Source organism: Mesoplodon bidens (genome assembly GCF_964165515.1).
Source record: "Mesoplodon bidens genome assembly, chromosome: 3".
Lineage (NCBI taxonomy): Eukaryota > Metazoa > Chordata > Mammalia > Artiodactyla > Ziphiidae > Mesoplodon > Mesoplodon bidens.
In genome coordinates, this window is record NC_138178.1 from 87,039,147 (window position 1) to 87,056,573 (window position 17,427).

The 17,427-nt window shown below is 37.7% G+C and overlaps 1 protein-coding gene across 1 annotated transcript in view; it reads left to right on the forward strand.

Annotated features, from left to right (window-relative positions):
* The window catches only part of CEP152 (centrosomal protein 152), a 108,160-nt gene that overhangs the window by 17,932 nt on the left and 72,801 nt on the right, over positions 1-17,427 (forward strand). The window contains 8 exon segments of the mRNA XM_081228195.1: positions 3,698-3,804; positions 4,254-4,326; positions 4,401-4,679; positions 5,742-5,763; positions 5,766-5,903; positions 8,609-8,749; positions 9,829-9,968; positions 12,845-13,045. Of these exon segments, the coding sequence (XP_081084321.1) occupies positions 3,698-3,804; positions 4,254-4,326; positions 4,401-4,679; positions 5,742-5,763; positions 5,766-5,903; positions 8,609-8,749; positions 9,829-9,968; positions 12,845-13,045 (1,101 nt within the window).

The window sequence follows — 17,427 nt, forward strand, 5'->3', positions numbered from 1 at the left end:
TATTGTATATTTTTGTTCCTATCATATTCTGTTTTCTTTTAGCGATTTCTTATTCTTTATTTCGATTGTGCCTTTGAACTGTTTCCCATAATATATAGGTATTTTTCAGGGACTGTCACAGTGGGGACAAAAACACTGAGCTCTCTGGCAGACTGACGCTTGCTCATATACAGGCAGGTAGAAACTTGTCTTCCAGTGACTGACTGAATGTCATGTGGAAGAAGATAGGAGTGGGAATGGAGAGATTCAGGTTCCGGTGCTGGCCGTGGGACTGTAACTCTCACTTTCATTGGCAAGCCCCTGCCCTTCTCTGGGCCTTGGTGTGCTCACATTTAGAAGGAGAGGTTTGGCTTGGAGGAGCTCCAGTGTTCATTCCAGGTCTAAAGTTCTATTATGTGTCACCTGCAGCGTAGCAGGTATTTGTCTAGTAAATGTTGCCATGTTTCTTTTTCAGATGTGTGGCAATCTAGGCAAAGTCTTCCCCACTAACATTGTAAAATTTGTTTTAACTAATGGAATGGGTTAAAAAAAAATCCGTGCATAGTATAATTCATAGACTAAAGCTCTAGCTACCAAGGTTTTTGACCCTTTGTCAGTCCCATGTTGGGCCTTTTCAAGGATGTTTTTAACTTGTCTGTGAGGCTAAAATGAAGATTCTACTTGGTGTGTATCCATGAAGGCATTATTTAACAACTCATATTTTAAAATATCAGGATCTTTTCATCAGTGTACTTGTTGGGTAACCTGTTCAAAACGCAGATGAATGTTGGCCACTCCATTTACTGCTCTTCTCTGGGGAGAAGATGTATTGTATGGTTTGTAATCGTAGAACTCTTGCTTTCATGAATATCAAGGATTATAGACTCCGAAGACAGTCTGTTTAGTTAATTAAAGCCGAAAAATCCCAACAAAAGGTTTACATGTTCTCCGTTTTACATTCCACTTAAACTAGGCTTTTTGGATGTTCTATGTGGGTTATTGTAAAGTGTTTTGTTGCTGAAGTTCTTTGAGTAAGATGCCCTCATTTTTTTTCTTTATTTTTCAGGAACAAACACATGAAGTAGTAAAGGGAAAGGAGTTTATAGAATAGTTTAGAATGCATTTCAATAGGTGCCTTAGCAATGGTAAATTATCTTTTTTCTAGGGAAGGTATCTCTTTAATTATTAAACTCAGCTGATATTCAATAATATCCCACCAAGAAGATTGCATTTGCAACCAAAAAGCAGTACTTCTTCCAAATGTGATGAGTGGAATTAAATCTTGCCATTTATAAGGATTGTTATCTTTGTCTTTGAATCCGTATTTGGTAGTCTGGTGGATCTTTAATGAGGAAAATTTAGTTTCTAAAATTCTCTGTTTTGTAACATGTATAAGTTGATATTGTAATTTTGTGTTTCATGGCACAAGTTTCAATGACCCACAGAAAAATCTGTTTGACAGTGTATATGAGGAGGGTACACTTTGATTCCAGGAATGGAAACCTGGGGTGGGGGGGGCTGGGATTTTGTTCCTGAATGGCCTCTCTCTGCCCTCAAAGTTATAGAAACCAAGGAATATGGCCCAGCTATGCCAAAGAACTTGATGGAGAAATTTTTTGAAGGTGAATGAAATGATTTAAAAATGTTAGTACAGGTGTAAAATATTCTATAAAACACTAACTACAATAGGGATTATTTTGCTACTTGATCAGTTTACCTGTGGATCCAGAAACATTTTGATGGAGTTATTGCTTATGCTCAAATTAATCTTCCTCCATTGATGCCAGTTTGATTAATTTTGTGGTGTCACAAAGAAAGCTACAAGAACTGCTTAATTATTGTGTAGCTTTTTCTGTCTCTGTGAGGGGGGAAAAATGTACTGTTTAGATGTGCCTGTCAAGGTTCCTCTAAATTATAAGGCTATGTACTTAAACCTCACTGAAGGTTTAGAAGAAAATATTCTTTCTGTACAGGAGTGCTTACTTGATGTAAGTACAAAACATTTATTTTGGTTTTCTTCCCTGTGTTATATGTGGGTATACTCTTTCTTTTCCATAAAGATCTCATAGATTTTTTTTCTTAGTGAATTTTGTGTCTTTGTGAAATCATTTTGTTACCTTTCTCTTTAGTCACATGTGGTATACTGATATGTTGATGTGTTCTGTTTTGTTTTTAGTGTTTCTTGTTCTTTATATATCTTTGGATCAACTGTAATACAGCTAATTCTCAAAATGATTTTTCAATTACCTTTGTGAGCAGGTGATCAATAAGTCAAGGTCTTGGTTGTTAATATCAGTATCATGATAACTTTTCATTGGACTAGAATATTTTCCTCTTGTTGCATCTTTAAAGAACCAAATGGACTGAGAATACCTGTAAACAAACAATCCAGTGAATGTTAGAAATATGTTATGTGGGTGAGGAAGCGTCCCCCTTCCCCACCTCACGGATCCCACTTCCATTCCCAAATGTGACTTCACCAAAACTCAGTTAACAGTTGAGGCATTCCTTTCAGACCTTTCTTAGAATATTTTTATTTAACTTTCACCATATGCATTTTGTTTAAGAATGTTTTTTGATTATAAATGTAATACCCAGATGTTTTATAGCTACATTTCATTTATGTTATTCTAATGGCAGAGAAATTGGGGAGGGGACCTTCCATAGACTAAGAAGCAGCTCATTTTTTTTTCCTCCAGGGCTTTATAGAGTATTTAATATCTTTAAACTCAGTCATTTCATAATTTTACGGGATTGATTTACACACTGTGGAGGGACTCGGTTAGCTTACTAATCGATCTGGTGCTTAACTTTTAAAGAGAAGTCATTATAAGCAGTCTGTTGACTCTTTAGTAACATAATATATGAATCTTATTATTACAAATTTTAAGCCATTATATTGGGATTTGAACAAAGACATTTATAGATATTGAAGTTCAACAAATTAGACAATTCATTTGTCTCTTTATCACGGTTTATCTTGAAACTTGAGTGAATTTATCTAGTTGTTATAAGACATAATACTAAAGATGTAATTTTTCTAGGAAAATGCAGAGCAAAGTCATGTGCTTTTACGTCAGTTTTAGAGTTATGCTTTTGACAGTGCTTTATCTGTAAAACCCTGAGTCTTACAGCTTCTTTTTACTCAACTGTTTATAAGAGCCAACCATTGTATATCTTTTCATCATTGGAACTGGACGGCTGTCTACTAATTAGTCACTCCCCAAGAGGTTTCTATCACATTATTGGAGCTTTTAAGGGCTTCTAGGCCACCTGCTGCTGCTGCTACCCTTATCACCTGGGCAAAGCGCATCTGGCTACTCAGATTCCCTCGGGGGGTGTCTGATTGTCAAGTTCTCCAGGTCTGATTACTGGTAGAATCCGTAACATGATACAACATGATACCGTGATCGTACCATTATTAGGACTTGTTGTGTTTGCCTAAAGAAATTTTAAAATCCTGTTTTATGTGTACTTGAATCTAAGACCTTTGTAGAAGAAGGTAAAGCCTTCTAATATAAATCCTGATGTTTATGTGTTTCCCTTTCCCCAAGTGAAATGATGAACGTAATTCCTGTGGAATTTAAGACATTGACTACATAGAGAAATTAGGAACTTCTTTGACTTCTACAGTCAAAATCACTCGTTCCAAGGCAGCTTTGGTTTGGCATCTTGTGTTTAAGCCAATGTGATATCGACGCTGACCTTCCTGTCTCAGTTGCAGCAGTTACTCACAGACCTTCCTCACGATATGCTGGATGATGATGACCTGTCCTCCCCCGAACTCCACTATTCGGACTGCAGTGAGGATGGCAGAGAGGAAGAGTAAGGACCCAAAATCCCTTTCACTTGTATATCACAATTCTATGTCTTTTTCTTTAGATTCTCTTGCAGGCAATAATACTGGATATGATTATAAAATTGTAGACTAATCCTTAAATTTTTAGATGAAGTTTGGAGGGAAAACACGTTAAAATCTTGGGCTTCTTTGGGCTTCCCTGGTGGCGCAGTGGTTGGGAGTCCGCCTGCCGATGCAGGGGACGCGGGTTCGTGCCCCAGTCCGGGAAGATCCCGCATGCCACGGAGCAGCTGGGCCTGTGAGCCATGGCTGCTGAGCCTGCGCGTCCGGAGCCTGTGCTCCGCAACAGGAGAGGCCACAGCAGTGAGAGGCCCACGTACTGCAAAAAAAAAAAAAAACAAATCTTGGGCTTCTTTGTGATGTCTATGTCCAAATAAATGATAGGCTCTAATCTAAAGTATTGATTTTTCTCAAGACCACATCATTCTGAGCAATTGGCGATGAACTGGAATGAGCATCAAGTGCTGCCTAAATCTCCAAGTGTAAATGTAAGTATCTGGTGTGATAATGACTTTGATGAGGGTGGGAACAGTGCTTTTCTTTTACTCTTGTTATCTAATAGGACTATAATGAGATTCGGGATGTGTATATTGGAGAGAAAAGTGGCAATGGCTGGGAAGAGAATCAAAGTAGAACTGAAGACCAGCATCCTGGGTATCATCCTGAAGGAGGTGGAGATGAAGGTGGTAGTGGTTATAGTCCTCCGAGTACATATGAACAGACTGATTTATATCACCTTCCTGAAAACTTCAGGCCATACACCAACGGTCAGAAGCAGGAATTTAACAGCCAACCAACCAATGTAATCACATTTTCTGATCCTCAGAGGAATCATTTTCAGGTATTGTAAGAACTTGACTTTACTTTCAAGAATTTGTGTATGTGTGTACACGCATTTGCTGTGTGTGTGTGATTAAGAAATATTCGTAAGTGCAACAGTAAGATTTAAGTACAAATATTGCTGAGAGTGCATTTATTCAGGCTCATGCTGAATTAGTCATGCTGTTTTCTGTTTACAATTGAATTAAGTAACCTTAAATGAGAATTTTAAAATAGAGACTTTGTGGAAACAATTAAACATTAAAAGTTGAGTCTGTCAAAGAATAGCCATCTCCATTTATTGCTGCTTCTGGCTTCTACCATTTACTATGCTCCAGTGAAAAGCTACATTCAGGTATCCTGATATAGTTTGAAAGCGGTTAATCCTAGATGACACCAGTCAGTTCCCTTGATTGTCTCCCTCATCACCCTTATCACAGATTTTGGGTCAAATACTTCAAAGCTGATATCTGTTTTGTGATGATATAGCAGTAGACAGGATGAATGTTGAGGAAAGGAATAGTTTTTTTTCCTCCCTGGGAGAGTTTGATGAAGCAAGGCCTTAGGGTACAGTTAGCTGCTTCTTAGACGTTCTCAATGACAGTGAACGCCTCATTTTGCCAATAGATATTCTGTGTCACCTGATGACAGGATAAGTTTTTGGTCCTTTTAAGGTGGTTATTTTCTCTTACTTCCATCTTTATAAAATGTTATTCATTCCACAAAAGTTATTGAGTATTTATTACATATGAAGCATTGTTATCAGGTTCTTGTTATTGCATATGTGCATTTCCACGATGTTGGCATCATCTAAATCATTATTAAATATTTATATACAATCTTACTGGAATTCTTGAGTGTTATTTATGGAATTGGCCCCATTATATGCTCAAAAGTACAATTGCAGGCTTTCAACGAACAGTGTTAAATAACAATAGTGCTATTTTTAAGCAAAGATGTATGTATAAAATTTGTAATTGTACCACAATTAAGTTCTCTAACAAAACTAACTTGTCTAATTCAGATAATTTTTGAAGCAAAGACCAAATCCTAATTGTCAATTTCATTTATCACCTTGTAATAGCAATTTGGTATGTCACAAGGTCCCAGCAAGCTTTGGAATCATATAAAGTGACATATAAACCTTATCAGTCTTCTGCCCAGAATAATGGCTCACCAGCCCAGGACACTGCAGGAAGTGACACATTTGAAGGCCTGCAACAGCAATTTTTAGGAGCTAATGAAAGTAGGTATCAAGTTTATATTTATTTCTTAATCACATAATTGGAGAACTTTGAGCACTTTGAGCATGTTCAAGAATTATTATTTTTTTAAGTATGATAATGGAATTTTTTTAAAGAGTTGTATTTTAATAGATATATTCTGAAGTATTTATGAATTAACTGATAATGAAGTCTAGAACTGACTTCAAATATCATGTTGTTGGGGGTAAGTTTGGGTGGGGATATAGATAAAGCAAGACTGGCCATGAATTCACAGTCGTTGAATCTAGGAGACAGATTCATGGGATTCATTGTATTCTTCCCTCTACCTTCTTATATATTTGAAATTTTCCTTAATGAAAAATTAAAATAAATTTTCTCAGCTGTATTATATTTTAGTCATTCTAGTTGGTTAAGACTTCATTAACTTCATATATTTTTTTAACTGAAATCTAATTTGGAAAGTGAAATGTAGTTTTCCTTTCAATCTTAGATTTTTCGTTATATAGAAATGTAATTTAGTAAGTCAACCACTATCTTAATTTTTTCTTTTGGTTTTTAGAGTTTTACTGTAATAGGCAACTGTGATATAAATTACTTTATACTCAAAATTAAAACTAGACTTACATCTCAGGTTTAGTCATGTGACACTTGCCAAAATAATTTCTTTTACATAGTGTATGTATCAATATGAATGAGAAAAGTGCTACTAGAGAATTTCGAGGAGATCTAAACATTCAAAACCAAACTTGTACTGACTAACCTGAATCAGTGTTTTCATATGTCCAACTTTTGTTATCATACTCTCTGGCATGTGAAATGACTTCCAGTTGTTGTGCATGTTGAAGAGCCACTGTGATTCTAGAGTGTGACAGCAAGTTTTTTCTTTGTTTGTTTTACATTTAAGAAGTGGGCGAAAGGTATATTGGATGTTATGGGATTCTGGCACTGTGCCAACGAGAAAACTGGACTTAGTGGCCCTAACTTCATGGTGCTGCTTCCATCTCGTGCTTAGACTGTAGGATAGTTACTGGGGAGGTGGCCAGAATGCCCTTTCCCCCAGGGAGTCATCAGCAAATGTGGGGGGATAGCCTCTCTTTTTCCTGAGTTTTTGTGGAAGTGGATAGTGTGTTTGGCATAACTGTTTTGGGGTTGAGTAAATAAGTATCCCAACAGTGGCCTGATACCTTGGTGTTACTCTTTCAGTTCTGCTGTGTTCAGTTACATTTATAGCTCCTGGTTGTTTGCATATATCACCTTTCATCACTTCCTTAGCAGTCTGCATTTTATCATGTTGATTTATTTTTTGTTTAAGTCAGTTACACATTTGCCTAAATTTGACATTTGGAAGTTAATTAAATAACTTAATGGTAGTGCCTAATTTAGTGATTATAGCTTCTTAGTAACAGTAGTTTAAAAAATTGAGTTTGAAGAGAGGAGTGGCTTGTAGACTGTGTTTATTCCTGGGCTAGCCCTGTTCTAAGGCCCAAGAGGAGTTTGACTTGTAACAGAGTTTTCAGTCTTCAATTTTTGGGGGTTTAACCATGTCTTTTTTTAAACAGAAGACTGTTTTATTTGTTAGCATGTAGAAGCATTGTTCTTGTAGGAAATGAAAAATATTTGTCATTGTGTAGTTGAAGGATTATCCTTCTCCTACGAATCACGTTTTTCTTTTTTCCCCCAATGATTTTTAAGTGGTCCTTAAAATGACTTTGTTTCTGAAAGAAGACCTCAAAATTCTTTATTAATCTATTCTTTAATTTATTAATTCAGCAGTTCTGTGCCAGTATAAATATGCATTCATTCCTGTTTAAAATAAAATAGTTTAAGAAGGATGTCTAGAAATTTTCTTTGAAAATGGTTTTATAGAAGTTGATGTACTTTTATTTTTTCAATTTTATGAGAGCATGGAACTCTATTCCTTTGCAATTGATATATACTTCCTTTTCTTTTTCTTTTTTTTTTTTCTGGCCATGCCGCACAGCTTGCGGGATCTTAGTTGCCCAACCAGGGATTGAACCCATGCCCTTGGAGGTGAAGGCACGGGGTCATAACCACTGGCCCACCAGAGAATTCCCTATACTTATTTTTCATTAGCCAAAATGGTAGCGATTCAGAGTTATACACCAAACTAGTGACTTTTCAAACTTTTCTGGAAGTGACCATAGTAAGAAGAACAATTTTTACATTGTGATGTGGTCTATAATATTTATCTATATAAATATTATGTAAATGAAACAGAAGTTTCACATAATAATACCTATTTCTACTACATGATACACTCTGATATATTCTATTTAATCTTGTTACCAAACCAAAACTTGGGTCTGCTCGCCCAAGTGTAGTAAAGCCAATCTACTGACACCGGGTTGTGGTGAGGGAAAGTGCAGCATTATTGTAAGGTGCCATACAAAGAGTTTGGGCTTTCTAAGCATCAGCTGTCCCGGACTTCTTGTATGGCACCTTACAGTAAACGCTGCACTTTCCTTCACCAGAACCTGGTGTCAGTAGATTGGCTTTACTGTGTGTGGGTGAGCAGACCCAAGTTTTGGTTTGGTAACATTTTTTATTAAAAATGCTAGTCACAATCTGCTGAATTGATTTCATGATACTCTGATGAGTTGTATTTGCAGTTTGAAAAACATTGTCCTAAACGTTGTCCTAAATGACCACAAATTTATATTTTGATATGCTTTTATCTAATAAATTGTCTTTAATTCCAAAGCAGACTCTGTAGAAAATATGCAGATTATTCAACTACAGGTTCTTAACAAAGCAAAGGAGAGACAACTAGACAATTTAGCTGAAAAGTTAAATGCAAGTGAACGTCAAATTAGATATCTGAATCACCAGCTTCTGATAATCAAAGGTAAGATAACAACTGTTGGGTGCTGTCATGTATGAGGTCAGTTGGGCTAGATAGCTTGTTTTCAATAACCTCATTTTAAATAAGAAGCTTAGAGAGGTTGATGTACTTGGTCAGGGGCTCAGAGTGAATTAGTCAGCACGAAACAAAAATCCAGGACTTTTGACCCATTGCCTTGGATTTCTCTCCAGAATGTACATTTTGAAGTCCTCATTATTTCCCTTCTTTCTATTCTGTTAGGATCAGTGAACATTATTTAAATATGCTGATAGCATTCCATCCTAAAAAGTTGTTGTGTCCTTATATGGTTTACCTCCATTTCCCAAAGAGACTTGTGTTTAGTTTGCAGTACATTTTCTGAGCCTACAAATTAGCATAATGTTTTAATCCAAGTAAGAGTCTGTGATCCTGAACTGCTTTGGGAGTGCCAAGGAGAAAATGCAGTCATCTCTGGGAGAAGCACATAGTGTAAACACAGATTTCAACTTATAATTAATTGCTTGCTCTTTGTGCTTTCTGTAGTTTTGGTCAGTGTTGAACTTTGCTTTGTAGAATAATTTTGTGACTGAACTCCAGCTCATTTCAGACTTGATAGTGAAAAGATCTCTTTCTGTAATTCTCATGAAATTTATTTTGTGAGAACTTATGAACTGTTACAATAAAGTATGTGGTAAGAATATAAGATTAGGTGAATTTAAGCGTTCATTGCAAGTATGTATAGAAAGTAATTTGTCCTCAGATTCCTTCTTCGATTAGCAGGTGTTTGTCATATCTATGTAGCTTCTCAAGTAACAAATGCTGAAATGATTGTTAGGGGACCTTTTGGTCCTCAAAGGGATACATTAAGACTTTTGAAGAGAGTGGTTCCTGTTCTGTAAAATTAAAAAAAAAAATTTTTGGTGTCACTCACATTTGTTTTTGAAACCTTTCTAGTTTTCTCGAAATAAGTGAAGTTCATTATCTGAATTGAATTAAATACTACAACATTTATGTGATATAGATCTGATATTTGATAGAGATTGTGACAATTAGGGTCCCTCTACAGTAACATATTATTTATATAAAATTTTTAAATACTCTAGATGAAAAGGATGGTTTGGCCCTCAGCCTTCGAGAATCACAGAAACTCTTTCAGAATGGAAAAGAAAGAGAAATTCAGCTTGAAGCACAAATAAAAGCACTGGAGACCCAAATACAAGCATTAAAAGTCAATGAAGAACAGGTAAATATTTGATCTTCATTACTTAGGGTAAACAGTTGTTTCTTACAATGAAATGTTAGTTACTTAACGTTTGGTATTGTGGGACTAAATTTAGAACTTGGACGTTTACACCTTCTTCTACCATAAGTCTGCATTCCTTTCCCTTTCCTTGGAGGAGTGGGTCTCCCATCCACGTAGTCATCTATACACTAGAAATCGGGGGGTGGCGAGACCTCAGCTCCTCTGCTCCCCTTCGTCCAACCAGCCACTATGTTCTGTTGGGTCTCCTCATTTCTGTCTACGTGTCCCTAATTCAGGATTTTACCATTTTTGCAAAAGTCTCTTAACTAGTCTGTAATGTTTTAGCCCTTCTCCTAACTCTTTCCTCTGGCCATCTGAGTAATCTTTCTAAAGTACAGTTGTAGTTATATCTTTCCCTTGCTTAAAGCCTTTCAATGACCCTGCTTTACTTGTGCGGTGAAGTATCGTGTCGAGATGACTGTCTGATCCTTCCCTTTCTCTTCTCTTACTCTTCTCAAACTCTCCTCAAACTCAACAGTCTGTTGTTTTTATGTACTCGTATGTACTGTCTCCTGTCTCTGGAATGCCCTTTCCTCAACACACTGCTATTTCATGAACAAGCCCATGCTCAAGCGTTTTCTTTTCCTAAGTCTTTCCTGTTTTCTTCCCCAAGCCACATGATCACATCCGTTATAACAGATCTAGAACATCTTGAAGGCAAGAATGGGTGGCCCTCATCTTAGTTACCCCACCATAAGCCCACTGCCTGGCACATAATAGGTGGTCAGTACAGTGTTCAGAACTGACCTAACCTGTGTATTTCTTTTTCCTTATGTTTCTCTGTTCTTGCTCTGGTACTATCATGAGTATAGCTTTATGTTGTGTTTTGGAATTTGGTAAACAAGGGCTACCCTGACTATTAAAATATTTAGTAGCTCTTTTTCACATTTTTTCTTCTAGATCTTGCAAATCAACTTCTCATGCTTTATAAAAAATCTTGTTGGGATTTTGATTAGTGAGGCATTGTATTTACCATTTTATGGATGGTGAACCAAGTCTTGGAGAGGTCAAATTACTTTTCCAGGATTACAAAGCCAGTTACTGACAAAGCATCAGAACCTAAATTTTCTAACCCCAACAGACTTGCCTTTAAAGTGGTGGCACATTCTTTGATTAATGAGATGGGTGGCCATTTGACTGTGGGAAATAGTCACAGTCATTGGTAACCAAGCCTGGTGGTGGTTGATTCATGAGAGTAATACCATTTTGGTGGTTAAAAATGAAAGTGACTTGGTTTTAGATGAGATTTGTGGCTAGTTCTGAGGATGGTTAAATGGAAAATGTTAAAGAATGTTGTCTCATGTCTGGTTGCTTCTCGTCCTTAAGCTCTCAGCTAAAAACAAGAGAGGACTTCCCATCCACCTTACATCTCAAGTAGCCTGTTGCTTCACATTCTTACTCCCCTTCACTGTGTCATATTTTATCACTCTATTTTAAAAATATCTGAAATTATCTCTTTTGTTTACTTGTTATTGTCTGTCTTTTCTCACCAGAAAGTAGTAGGACTTTAGACCTTGGCTGTTTTGTCATCATGTCCTTAAGTGCTTGGAACCCTGCCTGGCACAAAGTGTCCACCTTATTTACTGAACAAATGAATGAATGTCTTAAGCAGTTAAAGTGGTATTTGGGTAAATAGGCAATCTCTGGAACAGAATGAAGAAGAGGCCTCATTTGAAATTTTAATTTTGTGTGTAATATAGATTATCATCATTTTAAACTTTTTGAAAAATGGTAATTATTAAAGAGTTGAATTGCTTTTATGTCGTAACCTACATGATCTTTTGGTAATCTTTTTATACGTTAGAAATTACATTTATAAAAAATAAAGTAGCATAAATTTAAAAAGCAACAGAATCACCAAGTGTATTAGTTTTCTATTGCTGCTGTAACAGATCACCACAAACTTAGTGGCTTAAAACAGCACAAATTTATTACCTTACAGGCAGAAGGTCAGAAGTCTGATGTGGATCTCATTGGGCTAAAATCAAGGTGTCAGTAGTGCTGTGTTGCTATCTAGAGACTCTAGGGGAGAATACTTTTTTTTTTTTTTTGCCTTCTCCAGCTTCTAGAGGCCACCTGCATTCCTTGGTGTATGGCCCATTTCCATCTTCAGAGCCAGAAGTTACTGGTTCTGACTTTTCTGCCTCAGTTTTCCTCATTTAAGGACCCTTCTGTGTACATTGGGTCCACCCTAGTAATCCAGGACAATCTCCTTATTTTAAGGTTATCTGATTAGCAACTTTAATTCAGTCACAACCTTAATTTCCCCTTGCTATGTAACATAACATATTCACAGGTTTCAGGGGTTAGGACATGGGCATCTTTTGGGAGCCATTATTTAACCTGCTACACAATTATTTCATAACAACTATACAGTTACAGTTTTCAAAACTTTCTTTTTAGTAAGTGACCATTGACAGGTTTCATCAGTCTCTCAAACAGTTGTCATTCTTCTGTGACCTAACGATTGGATTTCCCCCTACACTTGGAGCAAAGAGGGATGCAAATAGCACTGGGTCCGGTATAGAAGCAGCAGATTCCTTGCCTGGTACCTATGTTGCCATCATTTGTGCATAATCCTCTGTCACTCTCCTCAAACAACTACAGGTTTTTTTTTCTCCGTGAATAATGTTTCCAGCAACCATGGGCCTGGTGGGTCCCAGCTAGTGAAGTCTTAAGGAACTAGAGCCACCATGGGGAGACCCTTTCTTCTCTACTTTCATTTAATTAAGCGTGGTTGATTTTTAGAGTTAAAATTCATAAAGAGAGCACAGTCAAAATACCGTAAGCATAGGTGTCCTGTGTGTATTTACTAGATGATTAAGAAGTCCAGAACAACTGAAATGGCTCTGGACAGCCTGAAGCAGCAGCTGCTGGACCTGCGTCATTCGGAATCACTTCAGCATGCGAGGGAGCAGCATGAGAGCATCGTTATGGGCCTCACAAGGAAGTATGAAGAGCAAGTGCTGTCCTTGCAAAGGAAATTGGATGCTACAGTTACTGCACTTAAAGAACAGGTTGGGATGATTTCAAATGAGCAACTGTTATAAACACGTAAAGCTGGTTATTTTTTATAACTGACATTTTACAATTCATCATATAGAAATGCTGGATGTTTGCAGTAGGTGTATGAGTATAATTTAAAAGTCCAAAGAGTTTTATCTATGAATATGCCTTCAAGACATACTATTGGAATTCCTTCCTCTTATAGGATTGGTTAAGTACTTTCTCAGTTCTCACATTACTAGTTCTTCGTTTGTCGAGTATTTGTGCATATTGTTCATATGACCTCAAAAAATCCGGACTGAAAGGAAGGAGTGTCTGGGAGCTAGCCTGGACTTGAGAGGTTGTCCTGGGAGCTAACCAGGAGGAGAAGGCTTTTCTTGGGTCTCCCAGTGTTTTGGTTATTAACCTGTCAATAAAGATTTTCTAGATCTTGGGAGAAGAGTTAATTTGGAGAATAGTGTAATCAATAGGGAAGAGATTCTGATCTAAAAATCATTTAGATATGAAACTCGAGCATATTTCACAGTTTTTATTTTACCTTTGCCCCAAAGAGAATAAAATGTTGTAAGCTGAGGGTGAGTCAGATAGTGGGTTTGCTTGTGCTCCAAAACCCCAGGGAATCAGTTGAATGAATAACATTTCAGAGATCATTTTTCTCAATGTAATTTCAGAATTAATTTAACCCAAGGAAAGAAGAGAAGAATAATAAGATGTGAGGGTCTGGAAAATCCCACCACACTTAAAATTCACACTGATTTGGGTTGTTCTTTCTTATTTATACAGCTGACTCTGAATTTTTCCATGATTTAGGTAAAGCTATATAAGATTGTGTTATTGGCAATAATAATTGTATACCATTTCATTTTATTTTACTTTCATATGTGTTTATGTTTTTATTAGACTTATTTTCCTACATAAGGTTTTTTATTCTTTTTATGTAGAAAAATATTGTGAATTTGATCAGTGTGAAGGATATATACGGGTGGGGAAAGACAAAGCCTGTGACAAATTATTAAGTCTACTTTATATAATATTTTAAACAAATGGAATTTGAGATATGGTTTTACTAAGCTTGTCTGTGTTTGGGTAGCAGCATGAAAGTTGGACGGGGAGAGTGGTGCCTCCTTGCATGACGAGAGGAGTGGAGTCTGGTGGCTTTTCCATGCTGGGTTGAGGATCTCTCCATTCTCTGCTGACGTGGGCACAATTACACAGGGACAGGCTGGGAGCAATTCCTAGTGTGTTCAAGCCCTGTGCCTGCTCCATTCTCTTTTCTCACCTCCCCCAACCCCTCAATAGAAGAACCCTAGACTAGAACCCTAGACAGAACAAAGTTTTAATTCTGTGCTGATTAGGCTTCAGACCCCTGAACCATACGTTGAAGTTATTGATTAAGGTCTTTTCCACTGTTGCATTCTGTGAGTGATTTTGGTTTTTTCTTTTCTTTTCTTTTTTTGTTTTAAATGGAGCAGAGCATAGCACTGATGTTAGCTTCTGCTTACAGTTGTATAACTGCTTTGCAAAGTGGTGATTCCAAAGTGCCTAGGGTTTTCCTTTCTGGGAATGTTTCTTCTCGTATCCCTTTTGTGCTGTCAATTTGCTATCAGTTGGCTCAGCAATATATATATATATATATATATATATTTTTTTTTTTTTTTTTTTTGCGGTACGCAGGCCTCTCACTGTCGTGGCCTCTCCCATTGTGGAGCACAGGCTCTGGACGCACAGGCTCAGCGGCCATGGCTCACGGGCCCAGCCACTCCGCGGCATGTGGGATCTTCCCGGACCGGGGCATGAACCCGTGTCCCCTGCATCGGCAGGCGGACTCTCAACCACTGTGCCACCAGGGAAGCCCAAAACAACTCTTGAAAAAGAGTAGCAAGGAAATAACTGGGTGATTTAGCAGATGAACTTGAATAAGTTTGCTAATGTTCTGAGTGGCTCTCATGTAGTCACACACAAGTGTGTACCTATGTGTATGACAGTGTAGCAGAGTAGATGTTCACACATTGTTAAGTTTTGCTAGTGACAAGAGATTCTTAACCTGGCATCTCCTAAGGCAGTCCATGACTAGGCTCCAGGGAGCTGATGAATCCTCTGAAATTGTGGGTATGATTTTCTCTTGGGTGTCAGTATATGCAGTTTTTTTGAGAAGACCCATGAGCTTATTCAGATTTTCCAAGAAGTTCATACCGCCCCTTGCAAAAAGTTGAAAATCTCTGCTTTGGGAAAATCTTGTTCTTGGAGGGAAAGGACAAAATTGTAAACTAGTCATATTATTTCATTTGTTCAGTAAACTTTTACTGAAAACAGCTAAACATCAGGATGTAAACAAGTTTTATGTAGATTTAATTATATTTCGAAAGACAAAACTCAACACAGGGACTACCTTATTCCATGTGATGGGAGAACTAGCAATCCATCGTATAATTATGTTTTTTTGAATTTCTGTGTAACTAGTATATTTTGAGAAAAACATGGTTTGTAAAATTATATTATTAATTTAATGTTTTCCTTAAGTCATCAGCTTTTCTGGTAGAAAGGATTGTACACACCCTCAACATATAGCAGTTCTTTTTATTTTGGCTGAGTTCCTCTTGGGTTTTTTAGTGTGACAGAGAAGATGAGAAGAAATGAGCTTCTTGCAGCTCATAGTGTTTCTGCACTGACAGAACTCTAATAGCAAACTATCTCCTAGGCTCTCGCCTCCATACTGTCTCTCCCATTCACAGAAGTGTCATATTCTAAGATCTCTGGTCATCTGTCCAAACTGCCTTCTGTAGTACTTCCTCCTGATACAGGTTAAGATCTCTGATTATCTCCTCGATGGTATAAAACCTTTATTCACTCTGGGCTTCTTGAAATCTTCAGCTTTTGGTGAAGTCATGGACTTTGGTTTCTATGTTATGACCTTTACCTGATCTATTTTCTAACCTTTTAAAAAACGTTATATGTACTTAAACACTTCCTATTGGCTAAGAGACTCCCACAGACCTCTGTGAGTGTAGACTAATCCTCATTTTTTTTTTTTGTGCACTGCATATCTGTTCAATTCTATTTGCTCTAGTGGATTCAGCTGTTATCTCTTTATCACTACAATTGTCTCATTCAGTCTTAAAAGACGTCTGCCTCTCTATCAGTCTTGAACTGAGTGTTCTCACTCAGGCTAATCATGGAAAAGATGGAACCATTTGATTTTTTTTGTTTCTTAGTATTTAAATTGCATAGTTTTATGAGTATAATCTGTTTCCCTGAACTTGTCAACAGGAAACAGAGTAGCTTAATTGATTGTTGCCTAAGACACTTTCTTTCTCCATCCCTGTAGCTTGTGGGGATCTTAGTTCCTTGACCAGGGATTGAACCCGGGCCGTGGCAGTGAAAGCCCAGAATCCTAACCACTAGGCCACCAGGGAACTCTTAATTGATTGTTGCATATAGTCAAATTATTGCCATGGTCTGCCTCTTCTTTGTAATGGTTTTCATAACTACCTTTTCTTGAACTTTTTTTGGCCAGTTCTCAGACTCTTGTAAAAGCTATTGTGGCCTCCCTGGCACATAAATGTTAGTTGTCCCCCACCTCTTGCACACACATTCACACTGTCATGAATATTAGCTCATTCGCTGTGTTTGCCATGTTACTTTGGTGCTTTAGAACCAAGCTTTTCAAGCTGGCCTCGGAGTCAGCAGCAGTGTGCCAAGAGGTTTGCACGGTTGAATAAACATGGACCAGTTTCCAGAAGCTTCATTTTGCTCAGAAATTTGGTAGAAAAACTTTAAAGCAAACATGACTACATTATGAAATAGAATACAAAATTCACATGAATTTTTAAGCTAAAAGAGGAGACTTCAGAGTCCCTTTCCTCTGCTTAAGGAGACTGTTAGTAGTACCCTTATGAGGTGTATTTTCTATCTGTATCCTTAAGGCATTACTGGGCTTTAGATTATGCTATAAATCAGGCCCCACATGCCTTTTCTCTGGTTCAAAGTCCTTTCTTGATATTCCTCTTACTACTTATTTTCCTCAGGCTTTTTCAGGTAACATCAGCCAATTACCTTAATTTACTTCTCTGCCTCTCACATGTGCTGCTATTTGCTTGGAATTCAGCCTGTGTAGCCCTTTTTTTTTTTTTTTTTGCGGTACGTGGGCCTCTCACTGTTGTGGCCTCTCCCATTGCGGAGCACAGGCTCTGGACGCGCAGGCTCAGCGGCCATGGCTCACGGGCCCAGCCGCTCCGCGGCATGTGGGATCCTCCCGGACCGGGGCACGAACCCGTGTCCCCTGCATCGGCAGGCGGACTCTCAGCCACTGCGCCACCAGGGAAGCCCTGTGTAGCCCTTTTTGAATGAGGGGTGATGATTTCTTCTACCTGGGAATGGGATTCCCATGGCTCAT